The sequence below is a fragment of the Aegilops tauschii genome, chromosome 2 (assembly GCF_002575655.3).
Source record: "Aegilops tauschii subsp. strangulata cultivar AL8/78 chromosome 2, Aet v6.0, whole genome shotgun sequence".
Classification (NCBI taxonomy): domain Eukaryota; kingdom Viridiplantae; phylum Streptophyta; class Magnoliopsida; order Poales; family Poaceae; genus Aegilops; species Aegilops tauschii.
Genome location: NC_053036.3, coordinates 241,415,095 through 241,434,012, shown reverse-complemented (window position 1 = coordinate 241,434,012; position 18,918 = coordinate 241,415,095). Strand labels below are relative to the sequence as shown.

At 46.9% G+C, this 18,918-nt stretch overlaps 1 protein-coding gene across 1 annotated transcript; it reads left to right on the top strand.

Annotated features, from left to right (window-relative positions):
* Positions 1–17,183: 17,183 nt before the first annotated feature.
* Positions 17,184–18,044, top strand: LOC109736787 (uncharacterized). The gene has a single exon (XM_020295996.1). The coding sequence runs from the start codon at positions 17,184–17,186 to the stop codon at positions 18,042–18,044; it is 861 nt and encodes a 286-aa protein (XP_020151585.1).
* The last annotated feature ends 874 nt before the right edge of the window (positions 18,045–18,918 follow it).

The window sequence follows — 18,918 nt, the reverse complement described above, 5'->3', positions numbered from 1 at the left end:
AATGCATATGCGTGCTCTGGAAGGAAAAGAAAGATCAAGGCATCAACTTGGCAAATCAAGTATGCCGCTGAAAAGATGAGATGATTTCGGTTGAACTCGATATAAAGATCACCGGAAACGGATGCACGGTTTGCAAATGGCAAGCAAAACAAGGATGGTGCAAAACTGTAATTAACAGCACGATGCTACTTAGCATGCAACAAGGAACTAAGCTACTGCACTCCAACATAATAACAAAGCATATGGCAGTGATATAACAAGGTGCTTGACAAAACATGAACACTGAGCTATGGCTAAATCACACAAGAGCAGGTTCAAACAAGCATGGCAAAAGTGCAAAAGATATCAGCATCACAGACTTGGTGGAAATACTAACATGTCAAAAACAACATCACGAAGCACTATTTAGAGCAAGCAAACGACATGCTACAGGAACATATTATAGCAAACAAAGGCATGTCAGGATTCTACTAAAAGCATAGATCAAAAGTCCCTTAATGAACATGAGACAAAAAGGCACAGAAGATATGATGGCACCCATGTAAACATAGCAAGTTTTATTAACAGTTTCAAACTTAGCAGAAAAACAGAGCTTGGCATAAACAGAATCATGATAGCAAATTTGCGAGCTCGAATCACTCATCACAAAGCATTGCATGACAAAACAAGCATACTAACAGCAAGAAGGAATGTTCATGAAGCTAACCATGGCAATAGAAAGTTCATAGCATGCATGGATCACTAACAACAACCATGGCAAAATTGATTAACATGTTAACATTCTGCCAGGAACATTTTATAGCAAAAGTAGAGCAAGAACAAGACATGCTAGGGAACTCGATAATTGCAAACAGGGCCATGGACGGATAGATCATAACCATATGTTCAAAACATCCTTACTGAAGTATCTCAAAATAAGCATGGATCTCATGGTAGCATCAAGTTTACATGGCATCAAAATAACAGCAGAAAAAGGACTTTGCAAAAAACAGCAACATCATGGAGGCTAGTTTGCATGCTTGTGCTAGTCACCACATAGATGAGAAAAATACAAGACAAGCATCTCTGTAAAGATGGCATGTTGTAGTTTAAAACACATGTAGAGCTCACACTCATAGAATGCACACATCAAATGCAACAAAAATGACAAACCACCATAATCTGATAAGTACCAGCAGTTAACAATTTATAGCACTCTTGCATCAATGAAAAAGGAGGTGCGCCGGCGAGGGGCGGTGTGGCTCCGGCGGCTCGCCGGCAATGGGAGGAGGCGGCGGGGTGCTTGGGGCGGCGCGCGGCGGCGGGGCATGGCGCAGGGGCGGCGACCGGCGGGCAGAGGACGCGCGGTGGAGCAGCGGTGTATGGCGGCGAGGTGGCGCGGATCCGGTGGCGGAGCGGGGCGGTGGCGGTCGCCGGCGAGGCGGCGGCGAAGCTCCGGCGCGGCGGCGGGGACGCGAGGCGGCGAGGCGCGGTCGCGGGCGGCGAGGAGAGCCCGCGGGCGAGCAGCGGCGCGGTCGGGCTTGCGCGGGCCCGTGATGGGCTCCGCGGGCCGGCGGCGGCGGAGGAGAGAGAGGGCCGGCGGAGGACACATGGCACCGCGGGATTGGTCCGGGCATGGTGCCGGACATGTCCGGCGGTGGAGTGGACATGTCCGGCGCGCGGAGGAGGAAGATGCTAGGGTTAGACCGCGAATTTGGACGGGGAAGACCTTTATATAGGTAGAGGGAGTTTGGAGTGTCCAAATGAGGTGTACTTTTCGCCCACATGATCATGATCCGACGACGGAGGACATGGAGATGGTTTAGATGGGTTGTTGGGCTGTTTTGGAGGGGTGTTGGGCTGCAACACAAAAGAGGCCTTTGCGGTTACCCGGTTAACCGTTGGAGCATCAAACGGCCTCCAAATGGAACGAAACTTGACAGGTGGTCTACCGATGGTGTACCAAGGCCACTTGGCAAATCTCGGTCCATTCCGAGAACGTTTAACACCCGCTCACGAAAAGAGACAAGAGGGGTGCGCCGGTGCATGTGGGAGTGTCGGATTGCGAAACGGACAATGGGGAAAAGGTTCGGATGCATGAGACGAACATGAATGCAAATGCGATGCACATGATGACATGATATGAAATGCATGACATGAACAAAATGCAAAACGAAGACAAAAACCCAACCAGAAAGGGAATCTCATATCGCACCTCCGGAAAAGGTAAGTGTCGGAGTTACAAATATGGAAAGTTGTATCCGGGGCGTTACAAGCTAGATGGCTTCTTCACTCTCTTTGGATCTCAATACAAAGTTCTCCTCGATTCTCTTGGAGATCTATTCGATGTAATCTTCTTTTGCGGTGTGTTTGTCGGGACCGATGAATTGTGGGTTTATGATCAAGTTTATCTATGAACAATATTTGAATCTTCTCTGAATTCTTTTATGTATGATTGGTTATCTTTGCAAGTCTCTTCGAATTATCAGTTTGGTTTGGCCTACTAGATTGATCTTTCTTGCAATGGGAGAAGTGCTTAGCTTTGGATTCAATCTTGCGGTGTCCTTTCCCAGTGACAGCAGGGGCAGCAAGGCACGTATTGTATTGTTGCCATCAAGGATAACAAGATGGGGTTTATATCATATTGCATGAGTTTATCCCTCTACATCATGTCATCTTGCTTAAAGCGTTACTCTATTCTTATGAACTTAATACTCTAGATGCATGCTGGATAGCGGTCGATGTGTGGAGTAATAGTAGTAGATGCAGAATCGTTTCGGTCTACTTGTCACGGACGTGATGCCTATATACATGATCATACCTAGATATTCTCATAACTATGCTCAATTCTATCAATTGCTCGAAAGTAATTTGTTCACCCACCGTAATACTTATGCTCTTGAGAGAAGCCACTAGTGAAACCTATGGCCCCCGGGTCTATCTTCCATCATATTAATCTTCCAACACTTAGCTATTTTTATTGTCGTTTATTTTACTTTGCATCTTTATCATAAAAATACCAAAAATATTATCTTATCATATCTTTCAGATCTCACTCTCGTAAGTGACCGTGAAGGGATTGACAACCCCATTATTGCGTTGGTTGCGAGTTTCTTATTTGTTTGTGTAGGTGCGCGGGACTTGTGCGTGGTCTCCTACTGGATTGATACCTTGGTTCTCAAAAACTGAGGGAAATAGTTACGCTACTTTACTGCATCACCCTTTCCTCTTCAAGGGAAAACCAACGCAGTGCTCAAGAGGTAGTATTCCTCCACCTGACAGCAGGGACCCACCGGACGGGCCACCGTATTTCATAAAAAAAACATTTCCCCCTGACTGCTGGGACCCACCAGCTACATCTTCGCACGCAAGGAAGTGCCTGACAGTCGGGACCCACCCGGTCGAAGCGTACGTAGTGTTGTCATTCTGGTCGCGAACGTGTACGTACATACGATCGGTCTGTTTGCAGGCTGCAGCGATGAACCGTGGCCGTGTAAGGAAGGGCACGTGTCGTAGTAGAGGTGCGCACGTCTCGTAGTAGAGGCGCGCACATAGCATGTACATGTACGTACAGCGGCCAGGGTGCAAGAAAGTATATACGGCCATGTACGTACATACGGGCGGGGTCTCGAACGCCTACTCGCGCATACGTACGGCCAGGGTTCGTGTACATGGCTGGGTCAGAACGGAGAAACTGCGTCGTCGTCGTGTTCATGGGGAGGCAACGGAACGCGTGCTGTTCGTCGGGAGGCAACGGAACGCGTGCTGTTCATCGGGAGCCAACCAGCTTGGACGGAACAGCCGATGGAAACGAGGACTGGCGTACCGCAGAACGGAGGAAAGGGCCATGTGTTCGACCAGCCACAGTCGAAACGGGATCTTGTTCATCGGGCGGGGTCTAGCGTACCGCAAAACAGAGGAAACGGACCTCCTACGGTGGAAACGGGGTCCTGTTGATCGGGAGGGGTGTGGCGTACCACAAAACGGAGGAAACGGACTTGTGTTGGAGTGCTACGGTCGAAACGGGGGTCCTATTCATCGGGAGGGGTGGGGCGTACCGCAAAACGGGACTCCACGGGCTACTGTTCATCCACCGTCGACCTCCTCCAGCCTCCACCTGTGACTGTTCATCATGGGCTCCTGTACATCCAGCCTCCACCGCGCGCTCCTCCACCGGCTACTGTTCAACCAGCCCTCTCCACGGGGTCCTGTTCAACCACCCCTCCACGGGCTACTGTTCATCCAGCCCCCACCGGCTACTGTTCAACCAGCCCTCCACGGGGTCCTGTTCATCCACCCCCCAACCGGCTCGATCGGGGTCTTGTTCATCCAGCGGCAACGGCCTCTACTACCACGGGGTCCTGTTCGTCCAACCCCACCGGGAACTGTTAATCCAACCCCCCCCCCCCAACAACACTCACTGTTCATCCAAAGGCAGCATCGATCGGCTTCAGTTAGCAGCAGTAGCGAAGGAATCACTCGGGTTCAGTTAACAGCAAGGGATCGATCGATCGCTCGGGTTCAGTAACGCGTAGCCTGCAGTGCAATCGCTCGGGTTCAGTTAGAGCCCAACGCCTCACTCAGGTTTGGTTAGAGCCAAACGCATCGCACACACGCGCGTACGTACGAGAGAAACGTGCATCGCTCGGCCCACGACCACCCACCGTAACCGGGAAATCCCCCGATATTTTCCTCGTCCTCGCTTCTACCACGGTTTTTTCGTCATGGACGGCCCAAAGAATGTCATGCAGCTGCGTCTCCGGCCCGCCCAGGACGAAAAGCCCATTTTCTGCCATGAGTTTTTTTCATAGAAGTAGGACCCCACCACATCTATGATGATACTGGGTTTTGTCGCAATTATCATCATAGAAGTGTCATAAGCATGACAGGAAAAAAATTTGTTCGGACCAAAATATCACGGATGTGTCTTTTCTTGTAGTGATAAATATCTGCAAAAGTGGCTAAGAAATTTAGTATCACGATCTGAAACAATAGTATTTGGCACACCATGCAAGCGAATAATTTCACAAAAGAACAAATCAGCAACATTAACAACATCATCGCTTTTATGACATGGTACAAAGTGTGCCATTTTCGAGAACCTATCCACGGCAACAAATATGCTATCCCTCCCCTTCTTTGTTCGAGGTAAACCTAAAACAAAGTCCGTAGATATATCCTCCCAAGGAACACTAGGTACAGGCAAAGGCATATATAAACCATGAGGATTGAGTCGTGACTTAGCTTTTTGACATGTAGTACAGCGAGCAACAAAACACTCAACATCTCGTGTCATCTTTGGCCAAAAGAAATATGTAGCAAGTATATCCTCTTTCTTCTTCACGCCAAAATGTCCCATTAATCCTCCTCCATGTGCCTCCTGCAACAACAAAAGACGAACAGAGCTAGCTGGAATGCATAGCTTGTTAGCATGAAACACAAATCCATCGTTAACGACGAACTTGTTCCATGTTCTCCCTTCTTTACAATTCTGCAATACATCTTTAAATTCAGCATCATGCACATATTGATCTTTCATGGTCTCCAAACCAAATATTTTAAAGTCAAGTTCTGAAAGCATAATATAAAGACGAGACAATGCATCAGCAATAACATTTTCTTTACCCTTCTTGTGTTTAATGACATAAGGGAAAGTCTCAATGTATTCAACCCATTTAGCATTCTACGGTTCAGTTTTGCTTGACTTTTAATGTGTTTCAAAGATTCATGATCAGAATGTATAACAAATTCTTTGGGACATAAATAATGTTGCCATGTTTCTAAGGTCCGAACAAGAGCATATAATTCTTTATCATAAGTAGAATAGTTCAGACTAGGCCCACTCAATTTTTCAGAAAAGTATGCAATAGGTTTGCCATCTTGTAATAACACACCTCCTAATCCAATTCCACTAGCATCACATTCAAGCTCAAAAGTCTTATTAAAATCAGGAAGTTGGAGTAAAGGAGCATGTGTCAACTTATCTTTCAACACCGTGAAGGCTTCTTCCTGTGCGGTACCCCAAACAAAAGGCACATCCTTCTTTGTAAGCTCATTGAGAGGTGCAGCAATGGTGCTAAAATCTCTCACAAAACGCCTATAGAAACCAGCGAGTCAAGAAAACTCCTCACTTGTGTGACCGTTTTGGGCTGCGGCCAACTCTCAATAGCTTCAATCTTGGCTTTATCAACTTCAATTCCCTGTGTAGTAACAACATAGCCAAGAAAAGATACTCGATCGGTGCAAAAGGTGCACTTCCCAAGGTTACCAAACAAACATGCATCACGTAGAGCAATAAAAACAGCACGTAAATGTTCCAAATGTTCCTCCAAAGATGTGCTATAAATCAGTATATCATCAAAGTAAACTACCACAAATCGTCCAATGAAAGCACATAAAACTTCGTTCATTAATCTCATGAAAGTACTAGGTGCATTAGTTGACCCAAAAGGCATGACTAACCACTCATATAATCCAAACTTAGTTTTAAATGTTGTTTTCCATTCATCTCCCAATTTCATACGAGTTTGATGGTATCCACTACGCAAATCAACTTTGGAGAATATTGTAGAGCCACTCAATTCATCAAGCATATCATCTAGCCTAGGAATAGGATAACGATAACGAATAGTAATACTATTAATGCCTCTACAATCAACACACATACGCGATGTACCATCCTTTTTCGGCAATGGTATGATAGGAACAGCACAAGGACTAAGAGATTCGCGTATAGAACCTTTGTCGAGCAACTCCTGTACTTGACGCATAATCTCCTTCATCTCCTCTGGATTGGTACAGTATGGTGCACGGTTGGGTAGCGATGCACCGGGAATTAAGTCAATTTGATGCTCAATCCCTCGAATAGGTGGTAATCTCGGTGGCACGTCTTGTGGAAAGACGTCAGCGAACTCCTGCAAAATGTTAGTGACAGTAGGAGGCAAAGAGGAAGGCACGTCCTCAAATGAAAATAATGCCTCTTTGCACACAAAAGCATAGCAAACAGATTTGCTGAAATCTAGCTCATCAATATCAGATTTTGTGGCAAGTAAACATGCACTTTTCAATTTAATTTCAGAAGCAACACTAGATGGTTTATTATTAGGTTTCATTTGTTGCTCAAATTCTTTTGCCACGATCTGATTTTCACTCTTATTTTTCTCCTGTGTTGCTTTATTAGCTCTATTAATATCATCTTTCAAAACGGAATCAGGAGTCATAGGAAGCAAAGTAATATGTTTATCTTTATGAACAAGAGTATATTGATTGTTTCTACCATGGTGTACAGAATTTTTATCAAATTGCCATGGTCTACCAAGTAATAAGGAACATGCTTGCATGGGTACCACATCACAATCAACATAATCAGCATATGTAGAGATACTAAAATGCACACGAACAGTGCGTGTTACCTAACCTTGCCGTTGTTGGTGAACCATTGGATATAGTAAGGATGTGTATGTGGTCTTGTGGTGAGAGATAGCTTCTCCACCATCTCCATGCTAGCCAAATTGTTGCAACTCCCTCCATCAATGATGACGCGGACATAACATTCCTTCACAACTCCCTTTGTGTGGAACAAATTATGCCTCTGATTTTGCTCAACTTGCGTGACCTGCACACTCAAAACACGTTGAGCAACTAAACTTTCATACCTGTCAGCATCTTCAGCAGCCATGTATTGTGTCTCATGATCAGAATCGTCTCCAACATATTCTTCACTTGTAATAAGAGCCAAAGTCTCCTCGTCATAGTCACTAGCGGACTTATACCCACCATTCTCAGTAGCAATCATCACACGCTGAGATTTGCATTCTCTTGCATAATGACCTCTTCCCTTACAACAACGAAAAATAATATCACTTGTGTGCCCTGTTGATGCCATGGATGAAGAAGAGCTCGGTGCAGGACCGGAAGGTGCACTCCTAGCAGATGGTGGTGGTGGTGCCTGTTTTCTTGTATCTCGGTTGGAATTGGCAACTAAAGTCAGTGGTGCTGCAGTAGAACATGTGGGAGAAGAGGATGTACGTGGTGTCCATGATGAAGATCGACATGCAGAAAAAATAGTTCGCGCCAATGCCTGTCGATCCTGCACTTCTCATTCAGCTTTGCAAGCAAGATGGAATAAACGAGTTATATTATTATACCCATTATACTCTAGAATGGTCTGAATTTCTTTATTTAATCCACCCATAAAACATGCAAGCATAGCTTCATTATCCTCAACAATACCACACCTAATCATGCCAGTTTGTAATTCCTGATAATACTCCTCTACAATATTTTTTCCTTGTCTCAAACGCTGCTGTTTTTGAAGTAATTCGCGTTGATAATATGGTGGAACCCAACGACTATGCATAGCAGTTTTCAAAGCAGCCCAAGTAGTAGGGATATTATCATGATATAATCTACAATGTTTAGACCACCAAACAGAAGCAAAACTAGTGAATTCACAAACAGCAGCAGCAACACGTCTCTCCTCAGGATATTGTAAGCATGTGAAACGTTGTTCAGTTTCTAACTCCCAAGTAAGATATACATCAGGAGTGTACCTACCTTCAAACAGTGGAATATTAAATTTTAGTTTAGGAATATGGTCATAATCTCGTACCTGAGGTGGTGCTGCAGCCCTACCGTTGCGATTATATGCTTGAGGTTGACCTGCTGGTGGTGGTGCTGGTGGTTGCACGTAGTTCTAATTTTGATCAACCTCATCCTCATAATAGTCCTCCACCTCGGCAGTAGCAGCAGGAGCTACAGAAGCATCAACAGCAGAAGCAGCGGCACCAGAATGTTGTCCTAGCTCAAGAGGAACATGGCCCGCTCGGTGGAGGGATGTTTCGCGACGTGGAGGTGGTTGTTGTTGTAATGGTGTAGCAGATGCAGATGATAGTTGTGGAAGACGCACGAGTACTTCATCAAACTTGGTGTCCAACTTGGTGTCAATTGTCTTCTCAACATCATCAATCCTCTCCAGTGCCTTTCCAAAGCTGACCATGATGTCTTCCACCTGTTGACTCAACATTTGCTGAAATTTATCATGAAGCTCCTTCTTCGTCATGTTCTCCCAGTCAATCTCGTCGGCTTGTGGTCCTGCCATGGTTAGCAGCAACAGAAACACACAAGAATATGATCCTACAGACTACTAGAAAGTGGCAGTGTGTCACAAATCCATCAAGCAAATCTCAAATGCTTACCAGTTCTTACCCAGCAGCAGATGGTGATCGGCAACCGTTGTAGTCAAAACTCTCATGCTTGAATAGAGCGATTACCAGGGAGAGTCAAACGCATGACGTAGATGTATGTGGAGCTGGGATGGCTTATAATATGGTAGCAAAAAGATCAGCAATAATCAATTCAGAGATGCAAAGTTGAATAAACTCTCAACGACGGTACTGTGCTGGTCCTAGGCTAGACTGTGCTAGAGACGCGAGCCTAGAACACTAACAAAATCACAGTGCTGAACGTAAACAAGGGAAAAGCACACTCTGGAATTTTTTCGCACTGTTTTTTTGGCGCTTTTTTGTACACTCCTCTTTTTTTGCGAAAAATCACTATAATACCTAGTGTCTCAAAACTCTTCCCAGGTCAAAATGATAGGATGGGCGCGAATTTTTTTTGACTATTTTTTCGGAAATCAGGGCAGCGACGACGAAAAAGTGCGACACAAAAATCACTATGATGGCACGTGGCTCAAAAGACTCAGAAAAGCCTAAAAATAGGATAGGGAAAAAATATTTTCGATCGCTGAAATTTTGGCCTAAAATCTACCCGGGGGTCTCCAGACTTTTTTTCCGAAACCTACTCGGGCAAGGAAACATGAACCGGAAATTAGATGGATCTCGAAAACAAACCTAATATGAAAGAAACTCGGATTGGTGGTGGATATATGGTGGTAGGATATGGCAGCGGTGGTGGTAGCGGTGGTGGTATATGCATACGGATCGGTGGTGGTATATGGATACAGATTGCTGGTGGTATATGGATACGGATTCAGAGCGGTGGCGGATAAGCGGTGGTGGTAGATGGTAGGGGCGATGATGATGGTGCGGTGGCGGCGTGACAACTTATGACCAGAACTCTAAACTCTAAAAGACTAGATGCTAAGACCAGCAACTTGACACGACGATGCAACCGCAAATTCAACAAAGCAAAATACTAAAAGGACTATGCAAAGGCTCAGACTGGTTCGGATATGATGAACTAACCCTAAATATATTTTTTGGCTTTTTCGTGGACTATAGGTATGAAGAACAGACTCGGTCTAAACTACGAAAATCTTTAAAATCTCACCGAGCAACCTGGAAATCTGATACCACTTGATAGAGGCGAAGGTGTCCCGATGTTTAGATGCGATGGTGGCTATCATTTTCTGTGGGAGTCGACCTTGACGATCCGACTACGAACGTGCGAGACGTCGTGCCTTAGCAATCGCTAAACCAACTTCCGAGGGGTTATTGACCACGCCGGAGCACGATCAACCTGACCATGAGGGTCTGTTTCCTGCGAGCAAACGAAGAACAAGCAAGAAACTGAGATTGCAATCTGGATATTGCGAATATAAGAGGAAAGCTTTATTAATGAAGGTGGGGTTCTGTGACGCCTTTGTCTGGTCGTTGAATACAAACGAAGTACGCAAAGTTGCAGCTATGGCGAACTTTTAATCTAAACAAAACCCTAAGTCTAAATGATGCCCTAAGGTCTATATATATGGAGGAAGAGGGGGGGATTTCGTGGCCCTTGGAGGAAGGGTCCAAAACCAACCCTAACTCTTGTTTCCCCACACATACGGACTCTAAAAATAGACTATATTCAAGTATTTCGAAAATACATGGGCCTGGCCCAATAATAAGGTGACGCAGCACCTAGAATAGCCTCTCGACGAAATTATGAAGTGGCATCTTGTATATTTCGTCCAAGGCTTCATGCACTCATTATGGTGGCTTCAAAGTCCTGAAATCATCACTTGTAACTCTGTTCTTGTTCCCCTTGCGCATGCCATCATCTCCATGCTTGATCTTGCTCAATGTTCATCCCTTTTGTCCAAGCTAGGCCCTTCAATTGTAAGCAAGACAAATGTATCCAATTTAGGCAGCATCATATTCTCATGAACATTAGAATCATTACCAAGAAACGAAAGTACCTGATAATTTAATTGGCGTGCGTGAGCTCTAGTAATTGGTCCGGTATGTATAGTAGCAGGGGCCGTGGGTGTAACAATGGTATTGATGTCCTGATCAGATCATCTTATAATGCTACCGTCGTACTAAGCAAAATAATCGTAGCGTTGTGGTCGTCTCGCCAACTATTGCTTCTACAACTATCGCTAATGCATAGTGATAAAGTAAAGCAATTACATGGCGTTTGCATTTCATACAATAAAGCGACAACCATAAGGCTCCTGCTAGTCGCGGATAACTTTTACAAAACATGATGATCTCATACAATAACGTATATCACATCATGTCTTGACCATATCACATCACAACATGCCCTGCAAAAACAAGTTAGACATAGTCTACTTTGTTGTTGCAAGTTTTACATGGATGCTACGGGCTTCTAGCAAGAACCGTTCTTACCTACGCATCAAAACCACAACGGTGATTTATCAAGTTTGCTATTTTGACCTTCAACAAGGTCCGGCAGCAGTCAAATTTGATTCAACTAAACTTGGAGAAACAGACACCCGCCAGCCACCTTTATGCAAAACTAGTTGCATGTCTGTCGGTGGAACCGGTCTCATGAATGTGGTCATGTAAGGTTGGTCTGGGCCGCTTCATCCAACAATATCACCGAATAAAAATAAGACATTGGTGGTAAGCAGTATGACGATCACCGCCCACAATTCTTTGTGTTCTACTCGTGCATATCATCTACGCATAGACCTGGCTCGGATGCCACTGTTGGGAAACGTAGCATGCAATTTCAAAAAAATTCCTACGCTCACGCAAGATCTATCTAGGAGATGCATAGCAATAAGAGGGGGAGAGTGTGTCCACGTACCCTCGTAGACCGAAAGCGGAAGCGTTTGTTAACACGGTTGATGTAGTCAAACTTCTTCTCGTTCCGACCGATCAAGCACCGAACGTACGGCACCTCTGAGTTCTGCACACGTTCAGCTCGATGATGTCCCTCAAACTCTTGATCCAGCAAAGTGTTGAGGGAGAGTTCCATCAGCACGACGGCGTGGTGATGGTGATGGTGAAGTAATCCGCGCAGGGCTTCGCCTAAGCACTACGTGAATATGACCGGAGGCGTAAATTGTGGAGGGGGGCGCCGCACACGGCTAACAATTGTTGGTGTGTGTTCTAGGCGCCCCTCCCCACGTATATATAGGTGGGAGGGGGAGGGGAACAGCCCTAGGGCGACCCAAGTAGGAGGAATCCTACTTGGGGCCTAGTCCAATTTGCCCCCCCCCCTTACTATGTTTTTCGGAAGGAGAAGGAAGAAGGAGGGGGGGAAGGAAGGGGGAGGACAAATCCCTCCCCTTCCTTTCTCTCTTCCCCCTTTCCTTCCCCTTCCTATTTGGCCTACATGGGGGGCGCAGCAGCCCATGTTGGCTGCTGCATTTCCCTCTTGGCCCAATAGGCCCATATCTTTGTCGGGGGGTGCCCGGAACCCCTTCCGATGACCCGATATGTACCCGGTAACCCTGGAACACTTCCGGTGTCCGAATATCATCGTCCTATATATGAATATTTACCTCTCAACCATTTCGAGACTCCTCGTCATGTCCGTGATCTCATCCGGGACTTCGAACAACATTCGGTCTCCAAATCACATAACTCATATAATACAAAATCGTCATCGAACATTAAGCGTGCGGACCCTACGGGTTCGAGAACTATGTAGACATGATCGAGACACCTCTCCGGTCAATAACCAATAGCAGAACCTGGATGCTCATATTGGTTCCTACATATTCTACGAAGATCTTTATGGATCGTACCGCAATGACAACATACGTTATTCCCTTTGTCATCGGTATGTTACTTGCCCGAGATTCGCTCGTCGATATCTCCATACGTAGTTCAATCTCATTACCGGCAAGTCTCTTTACTCATTCCATAATACATCATCCCGCAACTAACTCATTAGTCACATTGCTTGCAAGGCTTATTATGATGTGCATTACCGAGAGGGCCCAGAGATACCTCTCCGATACTCTGAGTGAAAAATCCTAATCTCGCTCTATGCCAACCCAACAAACACCTTCGGAGATACCTGTAGAGCATCTTTATAATCATACAATTACTTTGTGACGTTTGATAGCACACAAGGTATTCCTCCGGTATCCAGAAGTTGCATAATCTCATAGTCAAAGGAATATGTATATGCCATGAAGAAAGCAATAGCAATAAAACTTAATGATCATTATGCTAAGCTAACGGATGGGTCTTGTCGATCACATCATTCTCCTAATGATGTGATCCCGTTCATCAAATGACAACACATGTCTATGGTTAGGAAACTTAACCATCTTTGATTAACGAGCTAGTCTAGTAGAGGCTTACTAGGGGCACTGTGTTTTGTCTATGTATCCACACATGTATCAACTTTCCGGTTAATACAATTCTAGCATGAATAATAAACATTTATCATGATATAAGGAAATATAAATAACAACTTTATTATTGCCTCTAGGGCATATTTCCTTCAATGCCATCTATCTTCTCCATGGCCTCTTCAAATCTGTTTAGCACATCTTCCACCTGTCCACTCATCATTTGCTGAAATTTATCATGTAGCTGTTTGTTCGTCATGTTCTCCCAATCAGTCTCATCACCTTGTGATCCTGCCATGATTAGCAGCAATAGAAACACACAAGAATATGATCCTACAAACTACTAGGAAGTGGTGGTGGTGGTGGTGGTGTGTCACAAATCCCTCAAGCGAATCTCAAATTCTTACCAGTTCTTACCCAATAGCAGGTGGTGATCAGCAACCGTTGTAGTCAAAACTCTCAGAGATTGGACAGAGCGATTGCTAGGTGGTGTCAAACGCACGATGTAGATGTATGTGGAGCTGGGAAGGCTTCTGATATGGCAGCAAAAATGTTAGCAATAATCAATTCAGAGATGCAAAGTTGAATAAACACTCAACAACGGTACTGTGCTGGTCCTAGGCTAGACCGTGCTAGAGACGCAAGCCTAGAACACTAACAAAATCATGGCGCTACACGTAAACAAGGGAAAAGCACACACTGGGAAAAAATTCCCTCTTTTTGGCACGCTCTTTTTTTGCGCTCTTTTCTTTTGCGAAAAATCACTATAATAGCGAGTGTCTCAAAACTCTTCCCAACTCAAAATAACAGGATAGGCACGAAATGTTTTTTGACTATTTTTTCGGAAATCAGGGCAGCAACAACGAAAAAGTGCGACAAAAAATCACTATGATGGCGAGTGTCTCAAAACGCTCCCTAGGACCTAAAAACAGGATAGGAAAAAAATATTTTCGATTGCCGAAATTTTGGCCTAAACACTGTCCGGGGGTCTCTAGACTATTTTTTTTCTTTTTTTCCAAAACCTACTCAGGCGAAGAAACACGAATCAGAAAATAGATGGATCTCGAAAACAAACCTAATATGAAAAGAACTCGGACTGGTGGTGGATATATCGGGGTGGTATATGCCAGCGATGGTGGTATATGGTAGCGGTGGTGGTATATGTATACGGATCGGTTGTGGTATATGCCAGCGGTGGTGGTATATGGTAGCGGTGGTGGTATATGGATACGGATCGGTGGTGGTATATGACAGCGGTTGTGGTATATGGTAGCGGTGGTGTATGGATACGGATCGGTGGTGTACGGGTCGGTGGTGGTATATGGCAGCGGTGGTGGTATAAGCAGTGGCGGTAGATGGCTGGGGCGATGATGATGGTGCGGCGGCGGCGTGACAACTTATGACTAGAACTCGAAACTCTAAAAGACTAGACGCTAAGACCAGCAACTTGACACGATGACGCAACCGCAAATTCAACAAAGCAAAATACTGAAAAGGCTATGCAAAGGGTCAGACAGGTTCGGATATGATGAACTAACCCTAATTTTTTTTGGCCTTTTCATGGACTGTAGGTATGAAGAACAGACTCGATCTAAACTACGAAAAACTGTAATCTCACCGAGCAACTTGGAAATTTGATACCACTTCATAGAGGCGAGGGTGTCCCGATGTTTCGATGAGATAGCTATCGTTTTCTTTGGGAGTCAACCTTGACGATCCGACTATGAACGTGCGTGACGTCGCGCCTTAGCAATCGCTAAACCAACTTCCGAGGGGTTATTGACCATGCCGAAGCACAATCAACCTGACCACGAGGGTCTATTTCCCGCAAGCAAACGAAGAACAAGCAAGAAACTAAGATTGCAATCTGGATATTGTGAACATAAGATGAAAGCTTTATTGATCAAGGTGGGGTTCTGTGACGTCTTTGTCTGGTCGTTGAACACAAACGAAGTACGCGAAGTTGCATCTATGGCGAACATTTAATCTAAACAAAACCTAAAGTCTAAACGATGCCCTAAGGGTTGTATATATGGAAGAAGAGGGGGGAATTTCGTGGCCCTTGGGGGAGGGGTCCGAAACCAACCCTATCTCTTGTTTCCCCACACATGCGGACTCTAAAAACAACCTATACTTATGTATTTCGAAATTACATGGGCCTGGCCCAATAATAAGGTGGCGCAGCACCTATAATAGCCTCTGGACGAAATTTGTGATGTGGCATCTTGTATACTTCGTTCAAGACTTCATGCACTCATTACGGTGGCTTCAAAGTCCTGAAATCATCACTTGAAACTCTGTTCTTGTTTCCCTCGCGCATGCCAGCATCTCCATGCTTGTTCTTACTCCAATGTTCATCCTTCTCCAAGCTAGACTCTTCATTTGTAAGCAAAACAAATGTATCCAATTTAGGCACCATCATATTCTCATGAACATTAGAATCATTACCAAGAAACGAAAGTACCTGGTAATTTAATTGGCGTGCACGAGCTCTAGTAATTGGTCCAATATGTATAGTAGCAGGGGCTGTGGGTGTAACAATGGTATTGATATCCTCATCACCCCCAGGATCCCTCCATGCAGAGGGGGCCACTCTCTTTACACACACCCACATAACCAGGAGAAGGAGAGAGCTAGCTCTTCCTCTTCCTCCCATCAAACAGCTCCAGGAGCGCATTATAACCTATCGGTGTGATCCATCTAGTAGATCCGGTAGGACTAGGGGTTTTACCTCCCCCGGAGAGCCCGAACCTGGGTACATCGCGAGTCCCTCTCCGCTTGTCCCCGATCTCACCTCCGGAACCCTCCGACGTCCTCCGGCCCCAACCACGTTCGATAAGCCTACCCATGGCCTCTGCCGTGAGCACACCACGACAGTTGATCTTCATGGGCGTTATATACGTGGTCGATAGTGAGTCCAATATGATGACTTTATAGGGAACAACCGAGTCCCGCTATCCACTCACCGTCTCCCCTTGGGCATTCATGGGTGGCTCGTGTGTCGGCAAGAAAATTTCGGTTAAAGTTGTAGCTCTTCGAGGTGACCGGTGTTTGTTGAGACACGACTTGTTGATTTGTTTAGGACAAGCCCCCTTGCTTGTGTTTGTAATACAATTCTGGTTGCTAATCTTTTGATTAGTTTAGCCCCGTTGCGTTGTGTTTGCAATACAACTGTGGTGGCTAATATTCTGATTAGTCCGGGGTGGAGTTCGTACTACACTTGTTGTTTGCAGTAAGTTGTTGTTGCTTATAATTATTTTTTGTCTTCTATAAAAATATGGTATAGGCGTACCCTAATTTTCTTTTTTGCATCCAGGTTAGTAATAACTGTTGAACATGTGTACATGTACGTAGGTTTGGGTTTCGTATGCAGTACCTGTAGTGTCTGTCTCCCTCTGTATGTACATGTATCTTAGTAGACAAGATACTGATCGCACCCCTTGTACCTATATATATGTGCCTAGTACACGATCAATCAATTATTGATGCACCAAATCATTCTCTACATGGTATCTATCGCAAGTCGATCCTCCCGCTTCCGCCAACCCTAGCCACCGCCGCCGCCGCCGCCCCTCTTCACGCGCGCCCCCTACGCGTCCTCTTCTCCCCGCCGCGCCGCCCTCCCGCCGCGCCGCACCTCTCCCACTGTCGCGCCGCCCTACCACTGCCGCGCCGCCCCCTTCCCCAAACCCTCGCTGCCATGTCGTCCAACGCCTCCTCCTACTCCAACCCCTTCGCCGTCGACCCTACTGAAATCCGCGACATCAATGTCCACGCACGCGTCCCCGTCGTCCTTGACGCCTCTAACTCCACATACTTTGCGTGGAAGACGTACTTCTCACTGCTCTTCCGCGAGAACAACCTCGTGGATCATGTGGATGGCACCGTTGACTCCCGCGCCATGGTGGACGACCCCGAGTGGGCCGCGATCGATGCCACGATCATCCGGTGGTTCTTCACCACCATCTCCAAGGACCTGTTCCACATGGTCGTGAGAACCGGCGACGACGCCCGCGCCATGTGGGTTAAGTTGAACAACCTCTTCACCGACAACAAGCTTCGGCGCCGCATTTTTTTGCAGCAGGAATTTTTTCACTGTCACCAGGATGAACAGTCCATTGATGACTACTGCCGCCGCCTGAAGACGTTGGCGGATGAGCTCCGCGACATTGGCGCCAAGGTTGATGACGACCTCCTCCTCAGCACGCTCACCGCTGGCCTCAACGAGGACTTCGGGAACGCCGCCTCCAACCACACCTTGATGCTGGAGCCCTCCTTCCCCAAGTTCGTGGCGTACTTGCGGTTGGAGGAGCGTCGGATGAAGGGGGTCAAGAAGCGTGTGCAGCATCACGCCCTCGCCGCCGGCACCTCCCGTGGCGCCCCACCCGTGCCGTGCCAACAGCCGCCGCCCCCTGTGCCTCCGGGGTACTTCCCCCTGCCACCCGCGCCTCCCGCCCCTCCCGCTGCCCCCCAGCAGCCTGGTGGCGGGTGCCACGGCAACCGCCGCGGGGGCGGCCGCAAGCAGCAACAGGCGTCGGGGGGGCCTCATCTGCAGCAGTAGCAGGCCACCCCTCCGTGGACGTACGGCACCAACCCGTGGACTGGCGTCGTTCACGCGTACTCGATGCCGGTCCTTCGGGCTCCCGCTCTGGGCATCCTTGGGCCTCGTCCGGCGAGCCACCAGGCCCTCTTCGCCGCGCAGAACGCCGCTCCCTATAGCGGCTATGGTGCTGCGCCCCCGGCCGCGTCCGCCTACGACGACGCCACCGCGCCAGCCTTCGGCACTGCCCCCGCGCCGGCGTATGGCGCTGCCCCGCGCCGGCCTACGGAGAGTTTTACCCTCCTCAGGTGCCGCCGCCGTGGGACCCGGCCCTTCTCGCTGCTCTACACTCCGCCCCGTCACCGAGTTCCTATGGTGGCGGCGGTGACTGGTACATGGACTCGGGCGCCACCGCTCACATGACTGCTCATCCCGGTAACCTCACGTCTGCCACTACTGTTCATACTCCCACTCGCATCACCGTTGGTAACGGTTCCTCCCTACCCATTACACATGTCGGTCATATGTCATTTCCCTCTACTTCTACTCCCGTTAATATGTCTAATGTTCTTGTGTCTCCTGACTTAGTCACTAATCTAGTTTCTGTTCATCGCCTTGCTCGTGAGAATCCTATCACTGTTGAATTTGACGATATCAGCTTTTCTGTGAAGGACGCCCGTACACGGATGGTACCCCACCGATGTGACAGCCCGGACGAGCTTTACCCGGTGCATCCCTCCGGCGCCACCACCACCCGTCGTCCCGCCGCCTTTGATGTTAGTGTCGATCTTTGGCACGCCCGCCTTGGTCATCCCAACTCCACCGTTATGTGTCATATTCTTCAAAGTTTTTCTTTCTCATGTAATAAGGTTGACGACCACACTTGTGAGGCTTG